The 26,620-nt window shown below is 36.8% G+C and overlaps 1 protein-coding gene across 1 annotated transcript in view; it reads right to left on the bottom strand.

Annotated features, from left to right (window-relative positions):
• The window catches only part of HDAC2 (histone deacetylase 2), a 29,100-nt gene extending 5,967 nt beyond the window's left edge, over positions 1-23,133 (bottom strand). The window contains exons 1-8 of the mRNA XM_021666831.2: positions 22,865-23,133; positions 12,997-13,109; positions 11,576-11,693; positions 9,548-9,622; positions 8,965-9,103; positions 6,405-6,546; positions 2,590-2,682; positions 2,401-2,509 (exon numbers count right to left, since the gene is read on the bottom strand). Of these exons, the coding sequence (XP_021522506.2) occupies positions 2,401-2,509; positions 2,590-2,682; positions 6,405-6,546; positions 8,965-9,103; positions 9,548-9,622; positions 11,576-11,693; positions 12,997-13,109; positions 22,865-22,916 (841 nt within the window). The 5' untranslated portion in view covers positions 22,917-23,133. The remainder of the gene's footprint in view (positions 1-2,400; positions 2,510-2,589; positions 2,683-6,404; positions 6,547-8,964; positions 9,104-9,547; positions 9,623-11,575; positions 11,694-12,996; positions 13,110-22,864) is intronic.
• Between the last annotated feature and the right edge of the window lie 3,487 nt (positions 23,134-26,620).

Genomic DNA, 26,620 nt, shown 5'->3' with positions numbered 1-26,620 from the left:
AACATAGTATAACCCTGGATTAACTTTAGGTAGTGGTATTATGAGTAATTTTCATAACTTACTTAAGAGTTAAAAATATCTATTACTATTTTTGAAAACTTCAATCAACTTCTATGTGTAAAAATTTAAATATAATATTAATACTAAACCTAACATAAAAGCAAGTATTTTCTCTGGATAAATGTCATATAATTCAATAATCATTTATAAGTTACCAGTAAGTTCCCTTCCCAGAACTTTACCAGTTAGGCACATAACTCAATCTTTAAAGAAAATCCTTCAATTACAAAAGACATTCATGCATACTAAAGATTATTCAGAAAAAAATTAAAAAGGGACAACAAAAAAACTAACCACTTCAAAACCACATTATTAAAAAACTGTTTTTCTATATTTCCTTCCAATTCAGAGTTAATTTTACCAAGTTTATCTGTTCTCTTCATGTAATTGTATACTGTGGGAATTTTCATTAAGCATTCTTCAATAGTTGCATTATGTGATTCACAGAACTGCAGCACCCAATTTTTAATTCTGCTACTAGAAAAGATTCTCATAATAGATAAAAACCATTTCAATATTTTTAAAGACAAAACAAACATGCAAAAAGTTAACTTACAGGCTTCCAAGTAAAGATAGCTGGTTAAACAAAGATGTTTACTTTTCCTTTATCCCAAAACTTGACAAAAATGACTGGAAAGGGATTTTTTTTTAAAGGCCAAAATTCATAAAAATGAAGAATGGGAGAGAACACAAGAGCAAGAACGTAACTGAAGGCAACAAGGAGATGGACAAGAGATAACTAACTTCAGCAGATCTGAAAAAGTTGAATCAATGCTGGCAGTAGAGACACTCAGAATGAAGTTTTAAGACTTGGAATTACAAATAGCCTTATATGCTTTATAAAACTGAAACTCTATTAGCTAAAATACAATGTGAACTTTTTTCTAAGAGTGAACTGCTGCAGTTTATAATTATAAAACCTATTAAGTACAAAAACATTAAGGACTTTCAAGTCAAACAGGAAAACTGAGAGTTAATACATATTTTTAAGAGTACATTAGGAAGATCATTTTAGAAAGTTTATAAACATTTTGAGGCAAAAGATGGTTATTAACACATTAAGTTACAATATGAAACTGCTGCTGTTCAACCACTGTTGACCTATAAAGGGACAATTAATTTAGTATCATTCAACTTAAGAATAATAGATTATACCATAACTCTAATACTAGCTGGTATAGTAGCAATCATAACTTTAAAAAAGCTTTTAATAGCTCTATTTAGTTGTCCAATTCCATTTAGACCAGCAACTGTTCTGGACAAAGTTCTATTTGAGAATTCTCCACATCTTAGAAAATACAAAGCGAGTATCAACTCACTACCTAAAAGTTCACATAGAAAAAAAATCTCTAAAATCATACACACTCATGATAAAAATCATTTCTAACCTACATATAAATTTTAAAATCTTAGTAAGTAAAATTTCAGATTTATTCTTACACACTAGAAGTCCATTCCATGATGGTGATATTTTGCTTTGGCCTAGACTGCAATCATATGCTGATTTCAACATACGATCAAAATTTAGTATGTAGTACAGCACTCCTAATCTCCCACACGGTTTTTATCAGCAAGCTACATGAGAAGGTGCTCCAACAAAACGTGAGAAAAAATTAAGGACACAGAACAGAGCCACCATGGGTATCCAATACAACAGAAAAGCAAAGAATAGCTGTATGTCCCTCCAGGTCTGCCGAAAATAGTCATCCAAACAGGAACAGATGAGAAGGCTGTTTTTCCAAGAAGCTAAAAGTGACAGAATACTCAGTGAATCTGAACACATGTAGATACTCAGACACCAGGAGTTTAGCAATAAGTGGAGAGAAAACTAAGCAAATGAGAAACATAGGAACAATTATGAGGCAAAGAAAAATTGGATAAGATGGAAAGTGTTTAAAGATGCTGCTGTGAACACTAAATATCACAACCAAATTCTGATTTGTAAAAAGAGATATGGGAAGGGTACAAGCATACTGTGGGCAAAGAGGTGAGGAGAGCTAAACTCTCTTATTCCTTAATGAGAAATAAATAATCCAATTAAGTAACCAAGTATGCATGTTATTTACACTAAAACAGCAAAAACATTCAAAAATAGCTGCCTTGGGTTGAAACTACAATAAACCTTATAAAACTAGTCATACATAAATGTACATATAAATCTGACACAATGAAACAAGAATAATTCTAGTCATACACACAACAGACAAAACTCCAAGAAAAATGCACAGAGTATAGTGTTAAAACAGCAGGCAAGAAACTACAATGAGAACTTTTATGGGAAGTTCCTGGGTGGAAGAAAAACCATTTTTTTAATGGGAATACCACCCTTAAATTGCTTACCTTTGACTGTTAGATTGAAACAACCCAGTCTATCACCAGATAATGAGTCTGCACCACACTGTAACACCACAGCACTAGGTTGATACATCTCCATCACCTTTGAGATAATCTACACACAAGGCAACAAATGTTAGCATCTCTAATAACATTCTGAAATTCCATTCCAATTTTGAAAATAATAATACTTACAGGCTTAAATATCTGCCCATATGACTCATCATCTATACCATCTCTCATTGGAAAATTGACAGCATAGTATTTGCCTTTTCCAGCACCAATATCCTAAAATACATAGTTAAAATAGATTTTAGAGAATAGTCTATTATAAAAAGTTTGAAATTTGTTTACTACATTTTGAAAAGATTAAAAGACAATATTAAGGATCCAATTTTGAATTCATCTTAGAAGTTGAGACAGGAACAATCAAATTGAGAAAGAAAATAATAAAGAACAAGTAAGTATATGCTCCAGTATTTATAAGACTACTTATAAAGCATACAAGAACCATTTCCAATTAATCTATAGTGATTATTTTTGGGAGAAAAGAAATTTAACACAAGCAGTTAAAGGCAACGAAATTACATTATTACATTAAACCAGAAAACCCATCATAAGCAGAATATTTAAGATGACGAGGCAACTTTATGAGTAAACCTGTGAAAAATAAATTAAGCCAAAAAGCCCTGCAGGACAATCCTCTGCAGAATCCTTCTTGTGGTTCACAATCTCTTGGTGTGAGTTTACTTATGATGAAAGAATGACCCAGACTTTCTTGAAGATTTAACAGCTACTGACTAAAGCACCAGATTTGTTCTTTTTTTTTGAGACGGAATTTCACTCTTGTTGCCTAGGCTGGAGTGCAATGGCGCGATCCCGGCTCACTGCAGTCTCTGCCTCCCAGGTTCAAGTGATTCTCCTGCCTCAGCCTCCCAAGAAGCTGGGATTACAGGCTTGTGTAATCCATACCTGGCTAATTTTGTATTTTTAGTAAAGACAGGGTTTCTCCACGTTGGTCAGGCCAGTCCCGAACTCTTGACCTCAGGTGATCCGCCCACCTTGGCCTCCCAAAGTGCTGGAATTACAGGCGTGAACCACCACGTCCAGCCTCTGATTTGTTCTTTAATTGGACTTAAACAAATTTTGTTTCTACTTATTGAATGAGTACCACTCCAGGCATGAATCTCTCTCAAAAGACGCAAAGGTTCCAGCTACAGGTACTCTTAAGTGATATATACATGTATTATATATACTTATTTTATTTATTTGCATCTGTCATGCATTTGTTTGTACGTATGTGTATGCATTTCTGCGTGTATATATATGCATTCCTAGAAGACACTGTATAGTACAGACATTTCTACAAAATAGTATTTTAACTGCAATACCAAAGGATTGAGAGATGCCTAATTCTTTTCTTTTTCGATGGAATCCCACTCTGTCACCCAGGCTGGAGTGCAGTGGCGCCATCTCAGCTCACTGCAACCTCCACCTCCTGGATTCAAGCAATTCTCCTGTCTCAGCCTCCCAAGTTGCTGGGACTCCAGGCAAATGCCCCCATGCCCAGCTATTTTATATTTTTAGTACAGAGAGGGTTTCACCATATTGGTCAGACTGGTCTCAAACTCCTCACCTCAGGTAATCCACCTGCCTTGGCTTTCCAAAGTGCTGGGATTACAGGCATGAGCCACTGTGCCTGTCTAGGGGCTGGGGGCGGGCGGTGGGGGGGGGGGTGCACCTAAGTCTTATGTGTGTTAAATTATAATGTCTGAAGATCCATTAATTTTTAGGATTACTAGCACCTGTGCAAGTTCTTTCTGAACCTCTCATGGAATAATCTTAGCTTCAGTCCAATTTTACAAAAGCAAAATTTACCTGCAATATTAGAGTTATGAGACCCAACATCCAATGAGAAAAAAGCAAGCGGAATTATATACCTCCTCTCCCAATTTTTCTTAAAGAAGCCTAAATTTTTGTTAAGATTTATTAACTAATACAAGTCATACAAATGTGGAAAAGCCAAAGTATTGTGAATCCTTACACTCCTGCTGCACAGTTAAAATACAGATGAAATATATTTTGACCCTAAGATTTCAGAACACAGAAAAGTTGGTCAGCACTTCTCATCCTAAATGCCACTAACTAGCTGGTAACTCAGAATTGCTGTCCTTGTTAGACTAAGTTTTATCTCTTCCAGGTCTCATTCTGCAACTGCTATTATACCACCCTTTCTATTTCTTTCTTCCACTAGACTACTTGAATTAAAGCAAACAGTTTCAACAATGAGCTAAGCTGAGAGTAGCCTTCTTTTCAGCCTTAGAATGAATTAGCAGGCAGAAAAATGAGTGCTGATTAAATTAACATTCAAAGATACACGTGAATTATAGAGAAAGTCCAAATACAGCTGTAAATATAATGTAATGATTGATTTTAATTCTCTCACAGTTATGGGGACATGCTTAAAATATTCAAATGTTATCCTTAGAACATCATTTTATACAGTGGTAAAATCTTAAGTGAGGAAAACAGATGTTGAAAGCCATTCTCAAATCCTTCTAAAACATGCATTCTCTAATATTTTCAAAAACTTCAAACTGTAAGAATTATGAATAACTGAAAAGAGACCACAGGGATATCCATCTGCTGTCAGAAATTAAAAGAGGTTTCCATTTGCCACTTCTAAGATAAACTAGGATTATACTGCAAAGATATTATTTTATTCTTTAAGCTTAAATCAGAGAAGAGTTTTCCTTGACTTCCACTAGGACATAATGGTTGCTGACAAAAGTATTCTATCGGTTTAGAGCAGTGGTTCTCAAACTTTAAGGTGGAGAATCACCCAGGGTTTTTGAGCTCTAAGAATGAGTATTTCTAACAAGTTCCCAGGTGATGCTGGTCTACTTTCCTCAGTTAGGGGCCACATTTGAGAACCACTGGTCTGTAAGATAAGACCAGGTGGGAAAAGAGAGAAATTGAAGTTTACTGGCAAGGAAATGAAATGACAAATCTGCAATTTTAAAAGCTAAATAATTCAAACTCAAACCAAACATCTGACCTCCCACCCATCTATAAGTACAGAAAAGTTTTACTAAGGTAACTCTTTTACTCAAAGGGTTTACTGAGAAAGTATCACATTATGATTTAATAAAGAAAAGCCATACAGCTGAAGAATACTTTAAGGCAACTCTTTAAACTCTGGTTGTTAAATTGTAATGACATACCATAGATCTGAAAAATAACCTTAATAAAATAGTTTAGAACTTTGTTCAATCCCATTATAAGATACATCTCCCATATAATCCAGGCTGAACCAAAAACAGTTGTTTAAATCACTGCGTAAATTTCAACATGCATGTAGTTAGGTTCAAAAAAACTGCAGCGAGACAAAACACCCTCAATGAGTTTAGAGAAACAGAATTTGACCAGTGGTTTTCAGTTATAAAAGAAAAGAGCATCAAATGGAAAAAGATAACAGAAATAAAATAGAACTACACTTAATTTAACAGGCAGGCAGGGCAACACTATAGTATTCTTTACCTAAATACATTACCAATTTTAGAAGCTTAAGAAAAAAAAAAGAAGATTAAAATTAGACCTACTAAAAATCCAAACCAATCACAAAAGAGAAGAGAGGAACCTAAAAAGACCTAGTCTATTTTATTCCACTGATCTTTACAATCAATATCAACATAGGCTACTTTGAACTACATAGGTAGTTTTGAAGATTCAAATTGAACATCAAGAGAAAGGTTTCATGCTTTGTGGATAGTCAAAAATATTACTCAACCAAAGAAAAGAGCTGAGAAAAAAAAGTCCTTAAGTTCTCATTAAATTTTTGCTTATAGTCAGCAACAGTGAATTCTAGCAGACGTTACTGCATACAAAATAATTTAATTCTGCATACAAGTTTCAAATTATTAACTCAGGAACAATACTACTGCAAGTATAGGATTACTAATCTCCTAGGTTCATCTCACAAAATTTATTCAGACAGAATTTAGTCTTACCCTCAAGTCCCCTGTGCCAGGAAAGTATTCCCCATATTTATGGAATGATACCGTCATTACACGATCCGTTGTATAAAAAGCTTCTTCAACACCATCACCATGATGAATATCTATATCAATATATAAGACTCTCTGATGATACCTGAAAACAAATCCATAAGTTTTTGTTTTTTTCTTTAAAGGTTCTAACATGGGAAGAAAGCACCATGAATTCAGGAAACCTATTTTTGAGCTCTTGCATTCCAGAATGCTTAATCATCTTTTACTTCTAGCCTAAAAGACTATTCAGATATCTGAGGTTTGAGTTTTAGGCCTTTAAATATCCGCTGGTGGCCCAATATAGTTTAAAAAATATATATTTACTCTCTTTGTGAAATTTGTTCTATTCTACATGCTTCAAAAATATAGCACATATTTCTAATATATTAAAAACTGAAGATTACACCATGCTCAAGATCGTTACTTTAATTAAAATACCACTGTAGTAAATCTTCAATATTATAAAATAGGGATTGGCAAACTATGGCCCATGGCCCAAATTTAGCCAATTGCCTCTTTTTTACAGCTTTGAACAAGAATAGTTTTTACATTTTTTTTTTAATGGTTTAAAAACAAAACCAAGAGTATTTTCTGACATGTGACAATTATAAAAAATTCAAATTTCAGTGTCCATAAAAAATTCAAATTTCAGTGTCCATAAAAAATGTTTTACTTAAAGATGGCCATGCTCAATTGTTTATTATCTGTGGCTTCATTTGAACTGCAGAATTGAGTAGCTGTGACAGAGGCTACATGGGGTACTCTCATCACTTCAAACTAGTGCTTGGAGCACCACAGATGAGTGACACAGTTGTAACTCAAACACATTTTAGGAGCCATAAGAATCATCACATCATGATTTGTTACCAGTGCATACTCACGTCAAAATAAGGGAAAAATGGACTTCTAATGTTATCCTTTTGAAGTACAGTGAAGTGAGATTTTGTTATTAAATTAGATGGCAAAGCACTGTATCTATTATGTAATGATGCCATAGCTGTGCTAAATAAAACAATACAATGTAAACTGATATTTCCACACTAAACACTCATAAGAATATTCTCATAAGAATATAAAGAGCAGGCCAGGTGCGGAGGCTCACACCTGTAATCCCAGCTCTTACAGAGGCAGAGCAGGAGGACAGCTTGAGCCCAGGAGTTTGAGAGCTGCCTGGGCAATATAAAAGACCCCATTCTCCACAAAAAGGGTGTGGGGGAAAGACAGAAAAAAAAAGGAATATAAAAAGCTATCATAGAATAGCAAAATTTCTTCACAAGATTAAAAAACAGAAATGAGGCTGTGATCAAGGTAAAGTTTCTGAGTGGCTCATGTGTTATCTAATCAAGGAAAGCTGTGCACCAAGTCAATTATTAAATCTTGTTTGATTACACCACACAAAAAAAGTGTCCAGAGAAATTAGTTGTTTATAACTATTAGCTGAGTGGGCAAGAACTTGCTCGAAGAGTTGAAGACAATGGAACCAGTATCAATAGTCAATTAAAAAACAAGGCAAATGACTGCAAATGGTTTTCCTCTGCTCCTGAAGAGCTGACAAGATGTTACTTTGATACTGCTAAATTACTGTTAATTTGGGGAGTCATTATCAATTTTAAGTACCTGAAAAACACTAGCTCAGTACAATATAAAGTAGAATTTGCTGTGTTATAACTGATGATGGCAAAATCTAACATTGAAAATGTCCAAATTCGTAAGTACCTCTATCGGTCTCTCTCTTCTCAAACAGCAGCCACAGATAAGGAAAAATAACTCCTTCAGAGATATTTTTATATTCATCAGTAGAGAACAAAGCCTCATTCAGATACGGAAGATAGGCAGTTAGACTAACTTAACAGGTAAACAAATTTCCTTTAACACAGGTTTCAAATTTTTGTCTTCAATTTAAAACTTACAAAACACTAGAATATAAACTTCCAAGGTCATTGTCATTATTAGTTGAAACTAACTAAAATCAAAATTGCCAAACTACTTTTTAAAAAGGGTATTTAATGGGAGTTTTGACATCTGTATACACTTCTAATTCTTTTTTTTTTTTTTTAGGCAGGGTCTCACACTGCTGCCCAGGCTAGAGTGTAGTGGCAGACATGGCTTACTGCAGACTCAACTTCCTGGGCTCAGGTCCTCCCACCTAAGCCTCCTGGGTAGTTGAGACTACAGATGCATGCTACCACACCTGGCTAATTTTTTTTTTTTGTAGAGATGGGGTTCTGCCATGTTACCCAGCCTGGTCAAACTCCTGGGCTCAAGAGATCTGCCCCCCTCAGACTCCCAAAGTGCTGGGATTACAGGCCTGAGCCATAGTGCCTGGACATACTTCTCACTCTTAATAATTGAAGAACTGGGAAAATTTCCTGCATTTCTTCAGTGTTTTGTAACGAATTTATAGAAAATTCACCATAAACTATTTCAACCTATGGTTTACTTGATATTTTTAAAAGCCATAGACTTTTTTCGTGTTTTAATGAAAACATTTTATCACCGAAAAAAGTATAAATTAACTTACTTTAGTAATTCAAGGATGGCAAGCACAATATCATTAACATAACAGAATCCTGATGCTTCTGATTTCTTAGCATGATGTAATCCTCCAGCCCAATTAACAGCCATATCAGTCTGTTGTCGGTTTAACTTCACCGCCCCAGCTGAGGTAGAAACAAGATAGACATTTAACATAAAAAATTAGTACAATGAGACAAAAACCCTTTAAGAGTATGCCATGCCTAAGCAAGAGTTTAAAATCATAAAAGTAAACAGAAATCATCTATGACACAAACAGCAGTTTCTCCTTAGAAAATTATTCTACCAGAGCTGTGACCTAAGATTAAATAATGGTATATGTGGAAAGTGGTAATAACAGATGGTAGCTAGAAGACAAGGGGATGAAAGAAGTCTCTAAAAATATAAGTTAAAAAAGTAAGTCACAATCACAAAACACAGAGGTTTGAAAGTTTTTTTTACTAAAAACATACTGATTTCCTTTTGTTATCAAAATTCACAATCATTAAAACTTCTGCTTTACACAAATAACCCAAAAAATACACAGCAAATTTAGTTCAACTTTTAAATCTGATTGCATTAGCACTTACCAACTGAACCACCAGTTGAGAGCTGACAAAACTCAAAGAGTCCATCAAACACTGGACAATCTTCTCCAACATTAACTGTGGGAGATGGATTTCATTAATTTCAACCTACTCTGCAAATTAATGAAAGTCTTTTCTTACAAAAACTACTTCCTACCAATACTTTTTTTGCTTGATGCGATGATCAAACATACACTTCATAATGTAGGTTTACAACTTTAAAATATATTTATTGTTTTAGCCAAGGTAATTAAAGTGTTATCTGTGAAAGATCACCATCAAATCTTATCAGGATTATCTGTGGAATATCTCTGGTCTATTAACAAGAAGTCAACAGTTGTCTAAGTAAAACAGTTCTTATTTAATTAAAACACAAACAAATTTTCTAGGCATTTCCCCTTAATATTGCAATAATAAGTTAACATTCTAAAAGTAACTTCAATTGCTTTATGATTTACTTTCTTTACAACTCCTTAACTACACATATTATCTATCTGTAACTTTGAAATGCATGTCAGTAAGTTAGTAAACCAAAAAGATGTAACAGCTGGTTGCCTATACCCATGTAATCTTGATCTTCGAAGTTAGTAAGAATTAACTAGGTTCATGGGAGCCAAAATATAGAAGGGATACTAAAGACAACAAGGAAAAAGCATATACAGATAAACAACACAACATGACACATTTAATTTCTTAGTACTAAAAGAATGAAGAGGATATGGCAGATGTATGTAACCCTTTCTTAGTCTTTCCCTATGCCCCGAATTGTAACCTCTTCAAGAATAAGGGTCATTATTTTATTTATTAATATCTTTGTACACCCTTAAGTCACAAGCACTATAAGAAATACATTTTAGTTTCTTACTGCTCAGACAGATCATAACTTTTTTTTTTTTTTGAGACAAGGGTCTCACTCTGTTGCCAAGGCTGGAGTGCAATGGCACAATCTCAGCTCACTGCAACCTCCACTGCCCAGGTTAAAGCAATTCTCCTGTCTCAGCCTCTTAAGTAGCTGGGATTATAGGCACATACCACCACACCCAACTAATTTTTTGTGTTTTTTTATTAGAGACAGGGTTTTGCCATGTTGGCTAGGCTGGTCTCAAACTCCTGACCTCAGGTAATCCTCTCGCCTCATCACCTCATCCCCCTAAAGTGCTGGGATTACAGACATGAGCCACTTCGCCCAGCCAGGATCATAACTATTAATAGAACTAATTATTATGCAGGTTTTAATTCAATCCTGTTATTTCATTTGCCCAAGGGCTACCCATGCCTCTTTTCAAAGTCAGAATCCTCATTGGAAAAAAATAATAATTAAATAATATCTGTTCTAGTTATCTTGTACCACTACAACAAATCAAACGAGATAATCTATGGTAGAAATGTGTACAATTGTAAATATGAGATGTCTAGCACCTCCACTAATCAATCAATACAAACACCAACGAGAATGAACTTTAGTATCAAGCTTTAAAAGATACTGTTCCAATAATTTTAGGTTGACTTTTGCATTCTACCTTCAGGCCAATTTGTTACCAATCTCTAAAAATAAAATACTTTTAACCTGCACAAGAGAACACTATGTGGAATCAAAAGCTTTACTAATATCTCAACAAAGAAGAAAAATAGATGTGTATTACAGTCCAGGTTAACTGAAGTACACAAAGAGAAGACAAGAGGTATATGCCAAACTCAGGCAAATCAAAGTGTAATCTCTTTTTTTTTTTTTGAAGCAAGGGAATAAGGGAGTGAGGTCTCCCTACCAATATGTATTAACCCAAAGTTATCAGGGGAGCAAATTAGGAGTAGAAGAATATCCAAACAACAGTTTCATGAACCAATAAACTTCAGATAGGTTTGTTTTTTTCTGAAGTAGCTTTAGTAGTGTTACAATGATTTTTCAAATCAGTAAATAATTGTTACGTATCAGACCCACAGGAAAAATAATCAGATTTGGATCATTCTAAGCTCCTAAAAATACTCATTTACATTTATCAACGTGAAAATACTTTTTACTTAGAAACGTACATCTCTGCATCTGCTTACTATACTCAGACATGTTATCTGGTCTTATTGACCGTAGAAATTTGATATACTCATCACTGTGATATTTTGTCATTTCTTCGGCAGTGGCTTTATGGGGCCTCTGTGAAGAGAAATAAATGTCAGAACTGTGGGATTACAACTGGTTATATCAGTATTATCAAACAAACATACAAATTCCCTTACCAGTCTCCTCAAAAGAACTAAATCTACCAGAACAAAATACATAAATTCTAAAACTAACCCAAACTTATACATGTGTTTTAGAGAACAGTAATCAATTTCAAAACGAATTCAAATTCCTTTAAAAGCGTTAGACAGACATATCAACTATGATTTAATCGAGCCTTATTTTAATGAAATAGGTCAACCAGTAAAAAGTCAAATCTGTATGTTCATGAACTCTACTTTCTCTCCTTTTCCATGATAAAACATTCAGTGATTTCATCAATGACCTCCTTGAAAGAGAGTTTCAATTCTAAATCTTTGTTCATGACCTCTCAACTTTTTTTCCTATCCTAATCTTCCTTGTTCCAAAGAGCTCAATTTAATATGACACACGTCTTCCACAAGGCTTCCAGATTGAGAGTCTTATCTAACCTCCCCTCTTCTCTAAATGTCTACATGTGACTGAAAATAATTCACATATTCACATATATTGCCTAACATTATTAATTGCTTTAAATATTTCTCTTCTCCCCAAATAGCTAACTGTTGTGTATTTGTTTATACATACTCTCATCTTTATCTACAAAAACATTAAGACAGCTGTTGCACTTGTGTTATCTGTACTATGCTTGGTCACTAACAGTGTTCCATATTTATTATATGCCCTGTAAATATGTGTGGGATTAATTCTATGTGTAATTATTTCGTAATAGCCCCAGGACAACTCTTTTCAGCAGCATAGGCAGATTAATAATTATGGTAAAAAAATATTAATATGCTATACTGACTGTTGCTATACTGAGTTGTTCTCCAGAAACATGAAAGCCTAAAGTAGGGGGAATCTTTTTAAATGGTTAAAGGAAAAGGGGGGAAAAAAGAGCTACAGCTCCCATTCTTATGCATGTCTTAAGAATAAAATAAAAAGAGGAGTCTGTTTTCAGTAGCATAGGCAAGTTAACAATTACTGTAACAAAAACAGTATGCTATACTGAGTTGTTCTCTAGAAACATGAAAGCCTAGGGTAGGGGGAACTGTTTAAAATTGTTAAAGGAAAAATAATAAAAAAGGCTATAGCTCTCATTCTTATTCATTTCTTAAGAATAAAACAAAAAAGGAGTTTGTTTTCTTCCACATCTTTTCATCTGCTGAATGCCCTAAGAAGGGGAATAACAAAGTTTCATAGTAGCTTAAATAAAAAACAAAGTAAGTGCTGAATAGGTACCAAAAGGAATACTCACATATATTTCCATTTTTCTGTATAAGCCATAATTTAACAGCAAGTTATGGGTCATGCGGATTCTATGAGGCTTCATGGGATGACCCTGTCCATAATAATAATTTCCAATATCACCTAAAATAGAAAAGACACAAACTAAACAATACAGAAAAGAGACTCTCCATGAACTATCTGAATTTATATATGTCTATCATTAAAAGGCATTTACCACTTAATAAAATTTATTTAAAACCTTAATAACTTAGATTTATTTTGCAACTTTCGAACTGTATCAGATGACCAGGACACTACGTACACTTTTTACTCCATTATTACACACTACATTTATTTGTGGATTAAGGAAGGCAAGCTTTTCTGATTTTTAGTTACCCTTAATTTTTAAAATTTCTGTTCCTTGAAGTGATGCCTGCTTTCAGTATTCTCTGGCAAATTCAGATGCTTAAGGTAAGCTCTCTAAGTTTTATTGGTATAATTTAAAAATTTTTTCCAGCAAATACAGCTTCTTGCATGATTTGCTAGCATTCCAGAAATCCCTTATAATTGGCATTTTGCATGTTAAAACAAACTGTGTCCATATTACAGCCCATCAGGGAAGTTTTGGTAACTGAAATTTAGGTCCTAAATGAGGTTTTGCACCTTAAAGACACAGCATGACATTTTTCAATAAAAATACTGTCTCATTCTTTATGACTAAAAAGTTGTAATTCCTAGCTTGTCTTTTTAAATGGCATCTTATATCACAATCTTTAAAAATCAGCAAATAACACCAAAATCACAGATACTCATCAACTAAATTTCAGTAAAATTAGTAATTTTAGGTAAAGCTCCAATGTTTCTTATAATACTAAACAACAAGAAGTCTCTAAAAAAATATAAAATCAACCCTCTATACCTGTGGGTTCAACCAACCGCAGACTGAAAATATTTTTAAAAAACAGACAGTGGCATCTGTTGTAAACACGTATAGACTTTTTTCTTGTCATTTTTCTGTCATTTTCCCCTAAATCATATAGTGTAACAACTATTTACACTGCATTTGCACTGTATTAGGTATTATGAATAATCTCGAGATGATTTCAAGTGTAAAGGAGGATATATATAGGTTAATATGCAAATACTGTACCATTGTATTTAAAGAACTTGGAACATCCATGAATTTTGGTATCTGTGAAGGATATTGAAAGTAATCCCCCACAGGGTCAGGACAGTCAAGCTATTTTAATGGTTTGAAGTCTGTAATTTCAACATTAAGCTTATATATTATAAGAAAAGCTAGAATAAAGAATGCCATTTATCCACTAAATCTTCCAAAGTCCTCCCTAAATACACTTCTTGTTTATTTAATGGAAAGAAAGAACCCCAAAACTTTTGTCTTCTCTCCCACGTATTTGATAACAGTCCAGGATAAATAATCACCTTTTACAAAATCCATGCTTCTAATAATATGAATACTTGATTTTGTTGGTATCATACCTCTAATTTTACTTAACTTCATTTTTAACACAGCTGTCTTCTGAAAACAATTCATATACACAAGGTCTTTTAAAGAGAAAGCCACCTTTATTAACATAGGTGCCAGTAACGCTAAGAAACAATATATAGACTTTAAACTAGCAAACCAGGGCCATGGCCCTTCGCAACATTCCTCTGCAATCATAATTAAGAGGCCATGAATGCAGAAAATAAACTACCTATTAAGAAGAATCTGCCATAAAGCTCTACCTTACATGGTGGCAATACAAGGGATATAATATAGTTCCTTGAAAGTAGCCTGGTCTCATCAAATTCTTAGATATGGAAAACCCACTAGTGTCATAAAGTATCATGTAATTAATACAAGGGAAGGCATTTATTAGTTATCACTACTAAAAAAATCATTAGAGTAAAAAATGAAAGTCTAGTCTTCACTAGAAATCCAGATTCTATGAGGTTTCATGCGATGACCCTGTCCATAATAATTTCCAATATGACCTAAAATGGAAAAGACACAAACTACATAATAACTTCCATCTATCTACCTCTGTGTAAGAATTACCCAAATGAATGTCTCTAACATCTACCACATCATAACATCAAATACTCTAGTTATGGGCACACTGAAAATCAAGTGGAAAGCCCGGCCCTAATAATCGGAGACTGCAGTAGCAATTTCTGAGCAAGTGTGTTTGAAAAAAACAAAAAAGTAATTAACACTTGTTGAGTGCTTACTAGAAGGCACTAAGTACTTCACATATATTATCTTCTAATCTTGTTAATACCCTTATCATGTGGGTATTACATGATTCCTATTGTGTAATAGTGAAGAAGGATGAGAAATAGACAAGTCAGGTAATACTGCCTAAGCTACACAGCTAGCAAGTGGAGGAGCTAGATTCAAACTCTGGTAGGACAGCTCACAGCTTATGTTCTTAGTAATAACAACTTGGAATGCCAAGGGCACTTATAGTCACTGTAAATGGCAGGGTAAAGGCTGACAAAAAAGACATAATATGAAATATAAATATTTTAAAGGTCTTGGTTAACTTAAAATGAACACAACAAACTATGTACCTAATATATCAGAATAATTTACTTTTTACTAATAAGGTCCTCAAATTTTATATGAATATGTATAGCTTTCAACAAGTTTCTCGGTTGAAATTTAGGGACCCCAGTCCCACAAAGAATACACAAAGAATCTAAATGATACATGTCTACAGGGCAGCCAACCAACAGATAATTATTTGGTTTATCAAGAATTCTTCCAAAATATAAAGAAGTTATAAAATAACCATCTCCAACTTTTTCCCACTTAATTCTGTATCTCACAATTCTCTAGATGGCTACCTTGTAGGCATCCACCTTTTCATAAAGTGTAAAAAGGCTAAGAAGTTTTAAGACCCTACAATTTATATTCATCATTTAAATTGTCAATAATATATTAATTTGGGAATTTTAAATGTTACTGATTTTCAAGAAAATACAGATTGATTATCCTTAATCTGAAAATTTGAAATCCAAAATGTTCCAACATCTAAATTTTTTTAAGCACCAACTTAAAGTTCAAGGAAATGCTACCTGAAGCATGTTAGATTCTTGATTTTTGAATTAGGGATGCTAACTGGTAAATAATTACAAATACTGCAAAAGCTCCCCAAATCTGAAATACTTCTGGTCCCAAGTATTCAGATAAAAGATACTCAACCTGTACACAAAAATACTTTACCAATGAAATAAACATCCAGAAAACTCAGCTCAAGGTGGTTCCTTGAACACAACAAACTTCAATTGTCAATGCAAAGAAATTACCATAAAGAATTATTTATCTGCAAAATTTTACAAATTGCTCACTCTTCAAGAAGCTAACAGAATATAAGTGTCTACTAAGGTCCACAATCTCTTATCCATATTCCTTGAAATTAAATATGTTTCTAATTTTAGACTTTTTCAGATTTGTAGAGATAATATGGTATACCTGCCATATATTATGCAATAGCCTGAAGAGTTTGAGTAGCATGATAGAATCAAACACTAATATTTTTGCAGCAAAAAAGTGTGAATATTCACAGTAAGTGGAATAAAGATCACAAATAGCCTCATATTGATTCAGGTTAAGATTCTCATTCCAAATGAGTTACCGAATTTTTTTTCAATTTTCAGATCATTTTGGATTTCAGGACTGTGAAATGTACCTTTAGCCCCAAAGGTAAGCTGACTATAAAAAAAGACTCAGGGAAAAAACAAGAAAAAAAAACTATTATTTTTGTCTTCCAGACTACTTAGCCCACTAGCAATTTTTAACATATTAGTAACACTTATTTCAACGAGGTCACTCCTCCTTGAGACATTCTGAGCCTTGGCTTCCATAATACCATTTTCTTGGATTTTACTCCTACCTCAAGGCCACTCCTCCACCAATCTTTAAAGATCAAAGGTTTTCAGTTCATTCATTTAATCAAGAGCCTACTATGTGCCAAGCAGGTACTGCTCTAAGTGTTTGGGTACATCAGTGAACAATAGTTCTGCCCTGAATTCTCTTCTCTTGGGAGTAAGTCCTGGAACCAGTTGTCTATCAATGCTGTATCTTTTTTAGTCTCACCAGCTATAAACCAACAAATCCCAGATTTCTATGTCTAGGATCTCCTCTCTGGATTATAAACTCAGAGGTTTACTCTCAGTCTTTTCACTTGAATTCAGTAAGGATCTCAAATATAAGATGTTCAAAATAGAGCTCTTAATTAGTATTCCCAATCTTAGTGAGTAGTATCACACACCACCTAAGTGCTCAATCAAGAAACTTAGGAGTCATCCCTTATTCTCTGCCACCACACCCCAGCTCCATCAAAAATTATATTGGTTTGAGGCCCAAATCTCTCTTAAATGTGTCTATTTCTATCTAAAATGCAACCATTACATTTTATATGGACCAATAAGTGTTCAATTCTTGCTTCCAGCCTATATTCTACAACTATTTACCAAGTATTTTAAGAGAATGAATGCACTCCATTTGAAAAACTTTCAATGGCTTTCCACCTCTGGGTAAGGTAAAGTCAAATCTCTTACTACACAGTTTTGTGCGGTCCCACTTTTTACTGCCTAACATGTGACTCCACATTTTCCTTGTCTTCCTTCCCATTAAGTGCACCAAGTTCTACTAATAACTATCTGGCTTTCCTATTGGCAATATCTTAGGTAGTAAACTCTTTTTAAGGCTGGCCCATTCTTTTCCTTCAGGCCTTGCCTTTTCTGATTACCCTATCAAAGATCCCCCAACTTACTTTATACCTGCAGTCTTTTATTTCTTTCTCAGGACTTGAGCAACCTGGCACACAGTAGGAACTTTAAGCCTATTTGATATGACTGAACCCAAAGCTGACTTAATAAACAAGTATCTATAAGCAGACTGCTACTGAAATACAGAGGAATGAAGCTTACTATCCATTACAAAAAAACATCCTTAGACTTGAGTTCTTTCAAGTTTGAATTTATTAACATTCCCTAAGAGATGCCTTCTCCAATCCCGAGTGTTTTCCTTTAAGGATTTGTCAACAGAAGCAATTAAAATTTTTGTTAAGGGTTTTTGTTTGGTAGCAGAGAAAACTCTTTGAAAAGGAGCAAAGAAAAAGATTCCGAGTGCCGACCTATGCTTGGACATTAAAATTAGAGTCAATGTGGAAAAGGAAAAGTGGTAGACTGCACCAAGCAGAATTATGAATCTGATTTCATCTAAATACACAAAATGCTACCCATCCTACCTAAATGTAGCTCAGAGTAGTTCTAAGAATTAGAACATTATATGAAAGTGTTCTATCTGTAAGAATAAGGAATTGGCTGGGCAAGGTGGCTCACGCCTGTAATCCCAGCACTTTGGGAGGCTGAGGCGGGTGGATCAACTGAGGTCAGGAGTTTGAGACCAGCCTGGCAACACTGTAAAATCCGGTCTCACTAAAAATATAAAAATTAGCTGGGTGTGGTGGCACGCGCCTGTAATCCCGGCTACTTGGGAGACTGAGGCAGAACAATCACTTAAACGGGGGTTGGGGTGGGTTGGGGGGTGGGAAGCAGAGGTTGCAGTGACCTGGGATCACGCCACCAAACTCCAGCTTGGGCAACAAGAGTGAAATTCCTTCTCAAAACAATAAAAATAAAATAAAAATAAAGAATTAATCATTTACTCATCACTAATTTATTTTTAAAAAAAGCTATGTTTTTAAATGTAGTTGGTGAAGATACAGACACAAACAAAACAGACAGACTGTACTAATGAATTTATACTCTAGTGAGGAGAGAGACAAAAGTTTCATGGTACAACCGAAAGGAAGAAGAATAAGGCAGCAAGGGATTTAGGTAATAGGAGAAAGCCTCTCTGATAAGGTAAAATTTGAAAGAAATGAGAAGCAAATGATTTCTAGGGGAAAGACAAGTCAAGCAGAGGAAAATTTCAGTCTTATTTAGTCATGTTCTATTGTACAATTAGTATTATTGGTACTTATAAACTGCTGCTGTAATTAACTTAGCAATGATTTGCCTCCAATCTATTTCATGGATAATAAATATTTATAGTACAGCTAAGAACCTATGCAGTTGTATTAAAGGTTATTCAGCAAAAGACTTTGGTACCACTCATAAATACAAGGCTAAGAAAATCTGACAACCGCTGGCTGCCAAGTAGAATTTCTATAATTTATTAAATAAGGAGTATGTTGGGAGGTATGATCTTGGTGACTTTTTTTTTTTTTTTTTTTTGAGACGGAGTTTCACTCTCGTTGCCTAGACTGGCGTGCAATGTCACTATCTCAGCTCACTGCAACCTCTGCCTCCTGGGTTCAAGCGATTCTCCTGCCTCAGCCTCCTAAGTAGCTGAGATTACTGGTGCCCAGCTAATTTTCATATTTTTAGTAGAGATGAGGTTTCACCATGTTGTCTTCTCAAACTGCTGACCTCAGGTGATTTGACTGCCTCAGCCTCCTAAAGTGATGGGATTACAGGCATGAGCCTCCAAGCCTGAACTAATCTTGACAACTTTTATGTTTATATAGTTTGATCTTTATAGTCTTTGTGTGTTTTTTTCTGAACCACTTGTCTCCAAATCTGATTATGCATCCCTCACAGAGGAAAAAACAGAGCACAGAGCAATCTGTGTATAGTTACATAGATTAGGTATATAAACCCTATTATACTGTATGTATCATAAAACAGGCACTAAATATGTTTGGACTCAAGATTAATTCAAAACAAAGTATAAACATGTCTAGACAAAGTATTATAAATATAAGTATTATAACTAGACCCTAACACAGCTTGGCTGCTAATTATATTTAAGCAGAGAAAAATCACATCATTTTAAGGCCCAGAAGGGATCTTAGTGACTACCTAATTAGCTGTATCATTTTACAGATTGTTGATGATCTTCAAGTGTATAAAGAATGAACAAGATTTAGAATTATGTTTTGGGGAATTTGGAAGCATAGGTCAATAGCTACAGTCAGAGACGTAGTAACTTTTTCTTCTTCAAAGGTTTAAGGATACCTCATCCATCAACGTCTGAAGGTTTCCTTGGGACCAGAATTTCAGTGACCTAAAGGGTCATCTGAAGATTACATAAAGTGCGCAAAGAACAATATATAGATCTTCATAAGTTCCTTCATTAAGATGCATACAGCCTCAAAGGCAGACATTCTGTGTGGCCAAGAGGCTCAGTGTGCCTAAGGGCCACAGGAAGACTAAAGACAAGACTCCCTCCTTTCCTTTTTCACTCACTTTCTTCCTTCTACCTCCTTTACTAAGAAGTTAAAACCATCTAACCTACGCTAGCAGACAATTCAGACCCCATTACTACAGACACAACCCATTCCCATTCCAAGTTACATACTTTAAAGACACAAATCTTTGGTAGGGAACCTCCTTTCCTTGCATTCTTTTCTTAAAATATAAAAAGAATTACTATTGCTAATTTTGTAAGCTGACAAAACAGTGTTCTCTGGTAATAAAAACTTAAGTTTTTGGATGAGGTAAGCACGCTATCACATATTAATAATTAGCATAATACCTATGAAATTTAAATCTCTGCAAAATATTTTAAGTCCCTCCCACAAAAATTCCAACAGTATGTGAAATATAAGCAACTAAGAACTCCACTTTAAAAAACAAGTGAGAGTCACAGACAAAAGACAAAATAACCTGACAGAGATTTCCAAACTATAAGCTATTCACTTGGTTGCTGGCCATCAGGTAAAGCAGGTGAATGGGCTACAATAAAGTATTATATTAAGTCACAATCACAAACAAATATTTCCACCCTACATCCTTCCCCGGGGAACAATGCCTGCTCCCAATCCCTCAACAAAGGTTATCATAAATAGGCCCAGCACTAGACAGACAGCCGTTCACAAACTGCTACTCAAGTGTACCCTCCTGGTTCCAGGGTTACATTGTGGTGACAAGAAGTTACAAGCAGCTTACTTCCTCAGAGCCCATCACTACCAACAGCAACTGACAGCTTCCAGAAGAACCTGAGTACCACTTTCCCTAACCTGTTAAAGCTTTCCTCTTACTCCAAGCCCCGATGAGGATAAATCTCTAAACTTTAGAAATAATATAATTTTACAAACTTACTTATACACAGGGTTATTCCCTTTCCAATTTGATCAGGGAATGAAGGACAAGAATAACCCAAAATATGCAATGTAAATCATGTTGAAATTAAAATGTATTTCCAACTCCACCCCTCCACGATGGCATAATTTCAAATCAATTTATATAACACATATATCTAGCCCTCTGAAAAATAATTTTTTAAAAGCAGGGCTGTTATTCTGTCCTAGCTATCGCAGATCAGATCATTTAGATTAATTCTGTAAGATTTCAGATTTTCCCCAAAAGATACAGGTGGTTATTTTATATAACAGTCATTGAAAGATTAATCCTTGCTAACTAAAGAGAGACAGTATGGCCATTTTCAAATTAAAGGTAGATTCTGAGCTGGTACTCTAGGGTCTTAACTCTCTAAGATATTGTGATTTATACACCAAATGTAGAAAACAGCTTCCAAAATTTGTATTACTTCATACAAATTAGACAGGACTCTCAGGTCAAGGAGCCTAGGATAGGTTCTCTGTTAAATTTTGGAATCCCTTCTCTCAAGAGCAACCTATTAGAAACTATTTACCAAGACTGTGAAATCTGTGGAACAGGTTACTACTCCCGTTGAGCACAGGAAACACAGGAAACAGGATTCAGAGATTTAATTTTACTGCACATACTCCAAATTAGAGAATGCTTAAATTATCTAACTTTCATAATTCACGATGAGCTCAAATTTACCTCATTAGACTATTTAGTATTTCTGCACCTCTCCTCAAAGTTTTCCCACATCAGGATTCCCACCACCTAGGAACAGCCTTCGCCAAGATACCAAAGCTCTCTAAATCCCCATAGCAGGGTATATTTCCTGATCGAACAAAGAGCAACAAAGAAGTGGGTGGTAACCACCTCTCTCGGAGGCAAGCCAGGACCCATCGAGTCTGATCTACAACACAAGCAGTTTAACAGTTCCACATCTCCCTACCACCTCCTCTTATTTCCTGCGAAGGCTACCTGTCTCAAACTGGAAAACTCGAATTGTTGTTACTGAGAAAGTGACGCCCTTCCATTTGAAACCAGAGAAAGAGGCGCTCAAAGACCCCGCGAACAAAGGAGAGGATTGGAGCCCACGCAAAACATGGGTGTGATAAAGCCACACACCGGACTTGAGCCCCCACCCTCAGTAATTACTCTCCAGAGCCCACCCGGGAGGAGGGGTCCGGGGAAAGGGTGGAAGCCGAGGAAGAAGACGCTCAGCCAGACCGAACGCAGGGGAGGGGAGGCGAGCCGAGCAGGCGAGGAGGGGGAAGGGGACAGGAGGGGCGGAGCTCTCGCGGCCGCGGGGCTTTGTGTAGAGTCAGGGCCGGGGTAGAAATTTTGCCTCGGGGAAGGCGGGCCGAGGAGGTAGGAAGCCAACGCAGGGCACCCCAAACCTGCCCTGCCAGGAATGGTGGGCGGGAGAGGGGAGAGAATGGGCCGTCCCTTCGCCGCCGCCACTACCAAGGCGGGGTAGGCCGGCGCCGTCCCTGCAGCGGCTACCTTTGGGGCTACAGACTGCAAGGCCGAAGGTAAAGAAATAGGAAACAAGGTGGGCGGCCCCGGGATTCCCGCCCGCAGAAGGCGCGGGGGCTGCGCGAGGAAAAGGGTCTCGCGCTAACCGCGCCGGGCCGGGAACGGGTTAAGATGCAGCCAAACGTCGGTCCCTCCTCCTTCCCACCCCTCAGCCCCGGCGCCCACTCGCGACGGCGGCTGCGGAACCCGGAGTCCTGGACCCGCGCGCCCACCCCGCCACCGACCCGGCCGCTCACCGTCGTAGTAGTAGCAGACTTTTTTTTTGCCGCCTCCTTGACTGTACGCCATGGGCTCCCCGGCCACCGCCGCCTCCGGGCTCCTCCTCCTGCTGCTGCCGCTGCCGCCTCGACTCGGCCGGGAGAGGAAAGGGCTGAGGGAAAGGTGGGGGCGGTAGTCCCGCGGGGAAAGGCAGGTCGGAGGGAGGAGAGGAGAGGGCTCTTGGAAAGCTTGATACCGCCCGGCTGAGAAGCCGAAAGCTCGAAGCGGGGGGTGGCAGCGGCACCAACTCGCGACGCTGGGGAGGGGAGGGGGCCGCCAAACCACCACCGGAGGCCGCAGGGAGGTGGGCGCATCCACTACGACCTCCACGGGGGAGGAAGAAGCACGGCTGGAGAAGGAAGCTGCCTCACGCTCGGGATTAGAGGCCCTATGAGGGCGAAAAGCCTGCGCACGGTGGCGCCATACACATTCTTAAAATGAGGAAGATGACAAGCTTTCGCTGCGCAAGTAGATCCGGGGAGCGTGCTACCCGTTGGACGTTCTCCCCCTCGGGTCTGCGGGCAATGGTTGCGGCTGTCCCCGAGCCTGCGCAGTCGGCGCCTCGTAGCCTTGGCGGTCTGGACCCCTCCTCGGCGTCCCACGCTGCACCCCTCCCCCACTGTCGCGAAGCTCCCGCCCAAGCCGACCACGTGCCGCAAGCCCGGCGGGGAGAGCCCACTCCCGCAACCTTTCCAGGCCCACGAGCCGGCTGGTCTGCTGCCTATAGTCCCAGTGCCTGGTAGCCCAGTTTACTTGTTTGTTGTTTGTTCGTTTATTCTTTTTTTTTTTTTTTTTTTCCTCGTAATGGATACGAGGTACTGATCTATTAAGGGGATCTATTACAGATGTTAAGGGTGGAGGATACCGCTTGGGTTTTAATAAGCATTTGTGGAGCTCATTTATAAGGTACAGTTCTAAGCACTTGCATTTAAAATATATTTCATTGATAATCTATAATACTTAATCTCATTTAAGGCTCTTACAACAACTCTAGGAGGTAAGTAGTAATTGTACTCCTTTAGAGATGGAGGCAGATTGAGGAACTTGCTCTTACTGCTAACTGATATGTCCAGAGGTTTGAACTCATTCTGAAAACCACACATCCTAGCTGTTCCACTCTACCAGCGATGCTACTGGCTAGAAACTGGAAGATTGGAGCAGAGAGCTAAAAGAAAGACTTCTGAAACTCTTGAAAGTTATGAATACGTGTGTTCCTGTGTTCAATAAATCTGCATTTATCAAGCACCTACCTTAAGCAGCCACCTTGCAGGTGAGGGCTAGAGGCTAACAGCCTGTATTATAGCACCCATTCCAATTGTATCATTTACGATTCCCCCGCCTCAAATGCGTGCTCTCTTCTATACCCCCATTAAAAAAAAAAAAAAAAAAAAAAATCTGTATTGATGCTGGAACCATTTGGAGTTACTACCAAAAGTACTCTTTAAATTTGCTGTTTAACTTCAAAATCCCGAAAGTGTTCATACTTAAAGCAGCAATTTTCCTCAACCTCACCCCCAAGAGATTTAGAAAAAGGAAGTCTGTGGTGGCCCCTGCCCTCCCTCCACCCCCTCTTCTGTATTTTTAACAAGACCCCAGGTGACTGATGTAGTTTAGTTGGTACAGAAATTAGGGTGAGTAAAACACTGGCCTAAAGGTAAAGTTAATTGACCTTCTAAGTTGTGCTCTATCAAGTTCAAAATCAACTTGGAAGATTCTGAGAACAGAATAACTTAATTTAGTAGCAGTGAATGTTCTTCCCCAGGGCCAACACACTGAAGTCTGAAATGAGACTTTGTTTCCTTTGGGAAGGCTTCCCTGACCCCTCTCCCCACAGGACTCTTCTCCATGCCATGTACCTTGTATGCTGTAGCTCAACACTTAACCCTGTTGCAGTTGCCCACAACTTGTCTGAATGTCCCACTATCAACAGAGTGTTGTAAGTGAAGGGACCAGGTTTGTCTTGCATATAGTAGTTTCTCTATTAAGTGACTTAGAGCAAGTCACTTAAACTTTTTTTGAATTGCCTTTTCTGTAAAATGGGGCAGTATTACTTGGAGAGTAATTTCTCATGAATATTGAGAATCTCAAATAAGAAAATATGGAACGCTTTTTGAAAATGAACTATATGAATAAGGGATTTTACAATTACTATAATAACAGTGACAGTTACTAAATTACTGTTTGTATCCACAGCACCTACCACTGAACTTGTGAGAAGAGCCTGGACATAGCTTTTGATTGGCTGAGAGAAACTTATTTAATAATTTTAAACCAATAGAAGCAAATTATATTGCCTTTAGAAACTGGTGTTGGAGAAAGAGTTTTATCCAGTTATAGGAGTTAGCCAAGAGAATTCTGTCCCTAATCTCTATAATGAAATTTAGGTTAGCAGAGCTAAGAGTGACATCAGTTATTGAAACCCATTGACAAGGTTCGAATTTCATTGACCACATTCTAACTCTTTATCAAACCTTTTTAATTATGGAGTTTTAGACAGTATGCAGTAAAAGGAAACAAGCTGAAAGCATGGATAATTCATAAGATGCATGCATAGTTAAGGATTGCCTTTTTCCTTTAACTGGTTTTCTTTAGTTTCTGCTCCATCTATAGATAGTTAATTTTTCAATCTTGAAGATATTTAGTGCTTTAAAATTGTTCAGTAAAATGATCTCTTAAAAATGATTATTTAAGAACAGGACTGTTAAGAAATTGATGGCCACAGCTTATGCTAAAAACTAAACCCTGCTGACAACTGCAGCAGATAGTTTAATTTGTGATTCCTATAAGAGAATTATTAATATAAGCTTATTTCTAATCTAAGGAAATTTAGATTTCTTAGTGCTAATTTTGTGTAGCAATTCCATACTGTGATACAGAAGACAGAAAAGTACAGTGGTACACTGAAGTGTTGTCATAAACTAAAACAGCCTCAAGCTGAATTCTGATCTTGTAAGCAAGTACCTATCTTTACACAGTACTACAAACTGTAACTCATAAATCTGAGTATCAGTCTCTAACAATGAGAGATTATAGTACTTTTGAACTGTGCATTTGTGTAACAATATTTCAGATTATCCGCTTACATTAAAAATATACTTTTGAACTATAGCTTATCTACTAAATTACTATTACATTAAACCTTTCAAGTCATTCCTGTCACCTTGTTAATTGATTAATGCTTTGCCCATGACCTTCAAAACACAGTATCACTTTGATCTAACCCATCTACTTGCTCACATTTTCTTTTTTTTTTTTTTTTTTTGAGACGGAGTTTCACTCTTGTTACCCAGGCTGGAGTGCAATGGCGCGATCTTGGCTCACCGCAACCTCCACCTCCTGGATTCAGGCAATTCTCCTGCCTCAGCCTCCTGAGTAGCTGGGAATACAGGCACACGCCACCATGCCCAGCTAATTTTTTGTATTTTTAGTAGAGACGGGGTTTCACCATGTTGACCAGGATGGTCTCGATCTCTTGACCTCGTGATCCACCTGCCTCGGCCTCCCAAAGTGCTGGGATTACAGGCATGAGCCACTGCGCCCGGCCACATTTTCTAATTTTTATACCCACACTGCATCTGGGAAAATCAGCTTGTTAATGTCTCCTGGTCACCTTACTTGTGTATCTGAATTCTTCCTGTTTCCTATCTTAACATTTTTAACATTCTTTAAAATCCAGTCATCATTCTTCTCCACCTAGCACCAGAACCATACAGATGGAGGTGGCGTATGCATGT

The sequence above is a fragment of the Aotus nancymaae genome, unplaced genomic scaffold, assembly GCF_030222135.1.
Source record: "Aotus nancymaae isolate 86718 unplaced genomic scaffold, 86718_ANA_hifiasm-v0.15.2.pri h1tg000040l, whole genome shotgun sequence".
NCBI classification, from domain to species: domain Eukaryota; kingdom Metazoa; phylum Chordata; class Mammalia; order Primates; family Aotidae; genus Aotus; species Aotus nancymaae.
This window is presented reverse-complemented; position numbering and strand designations above follow the sequence as displayed.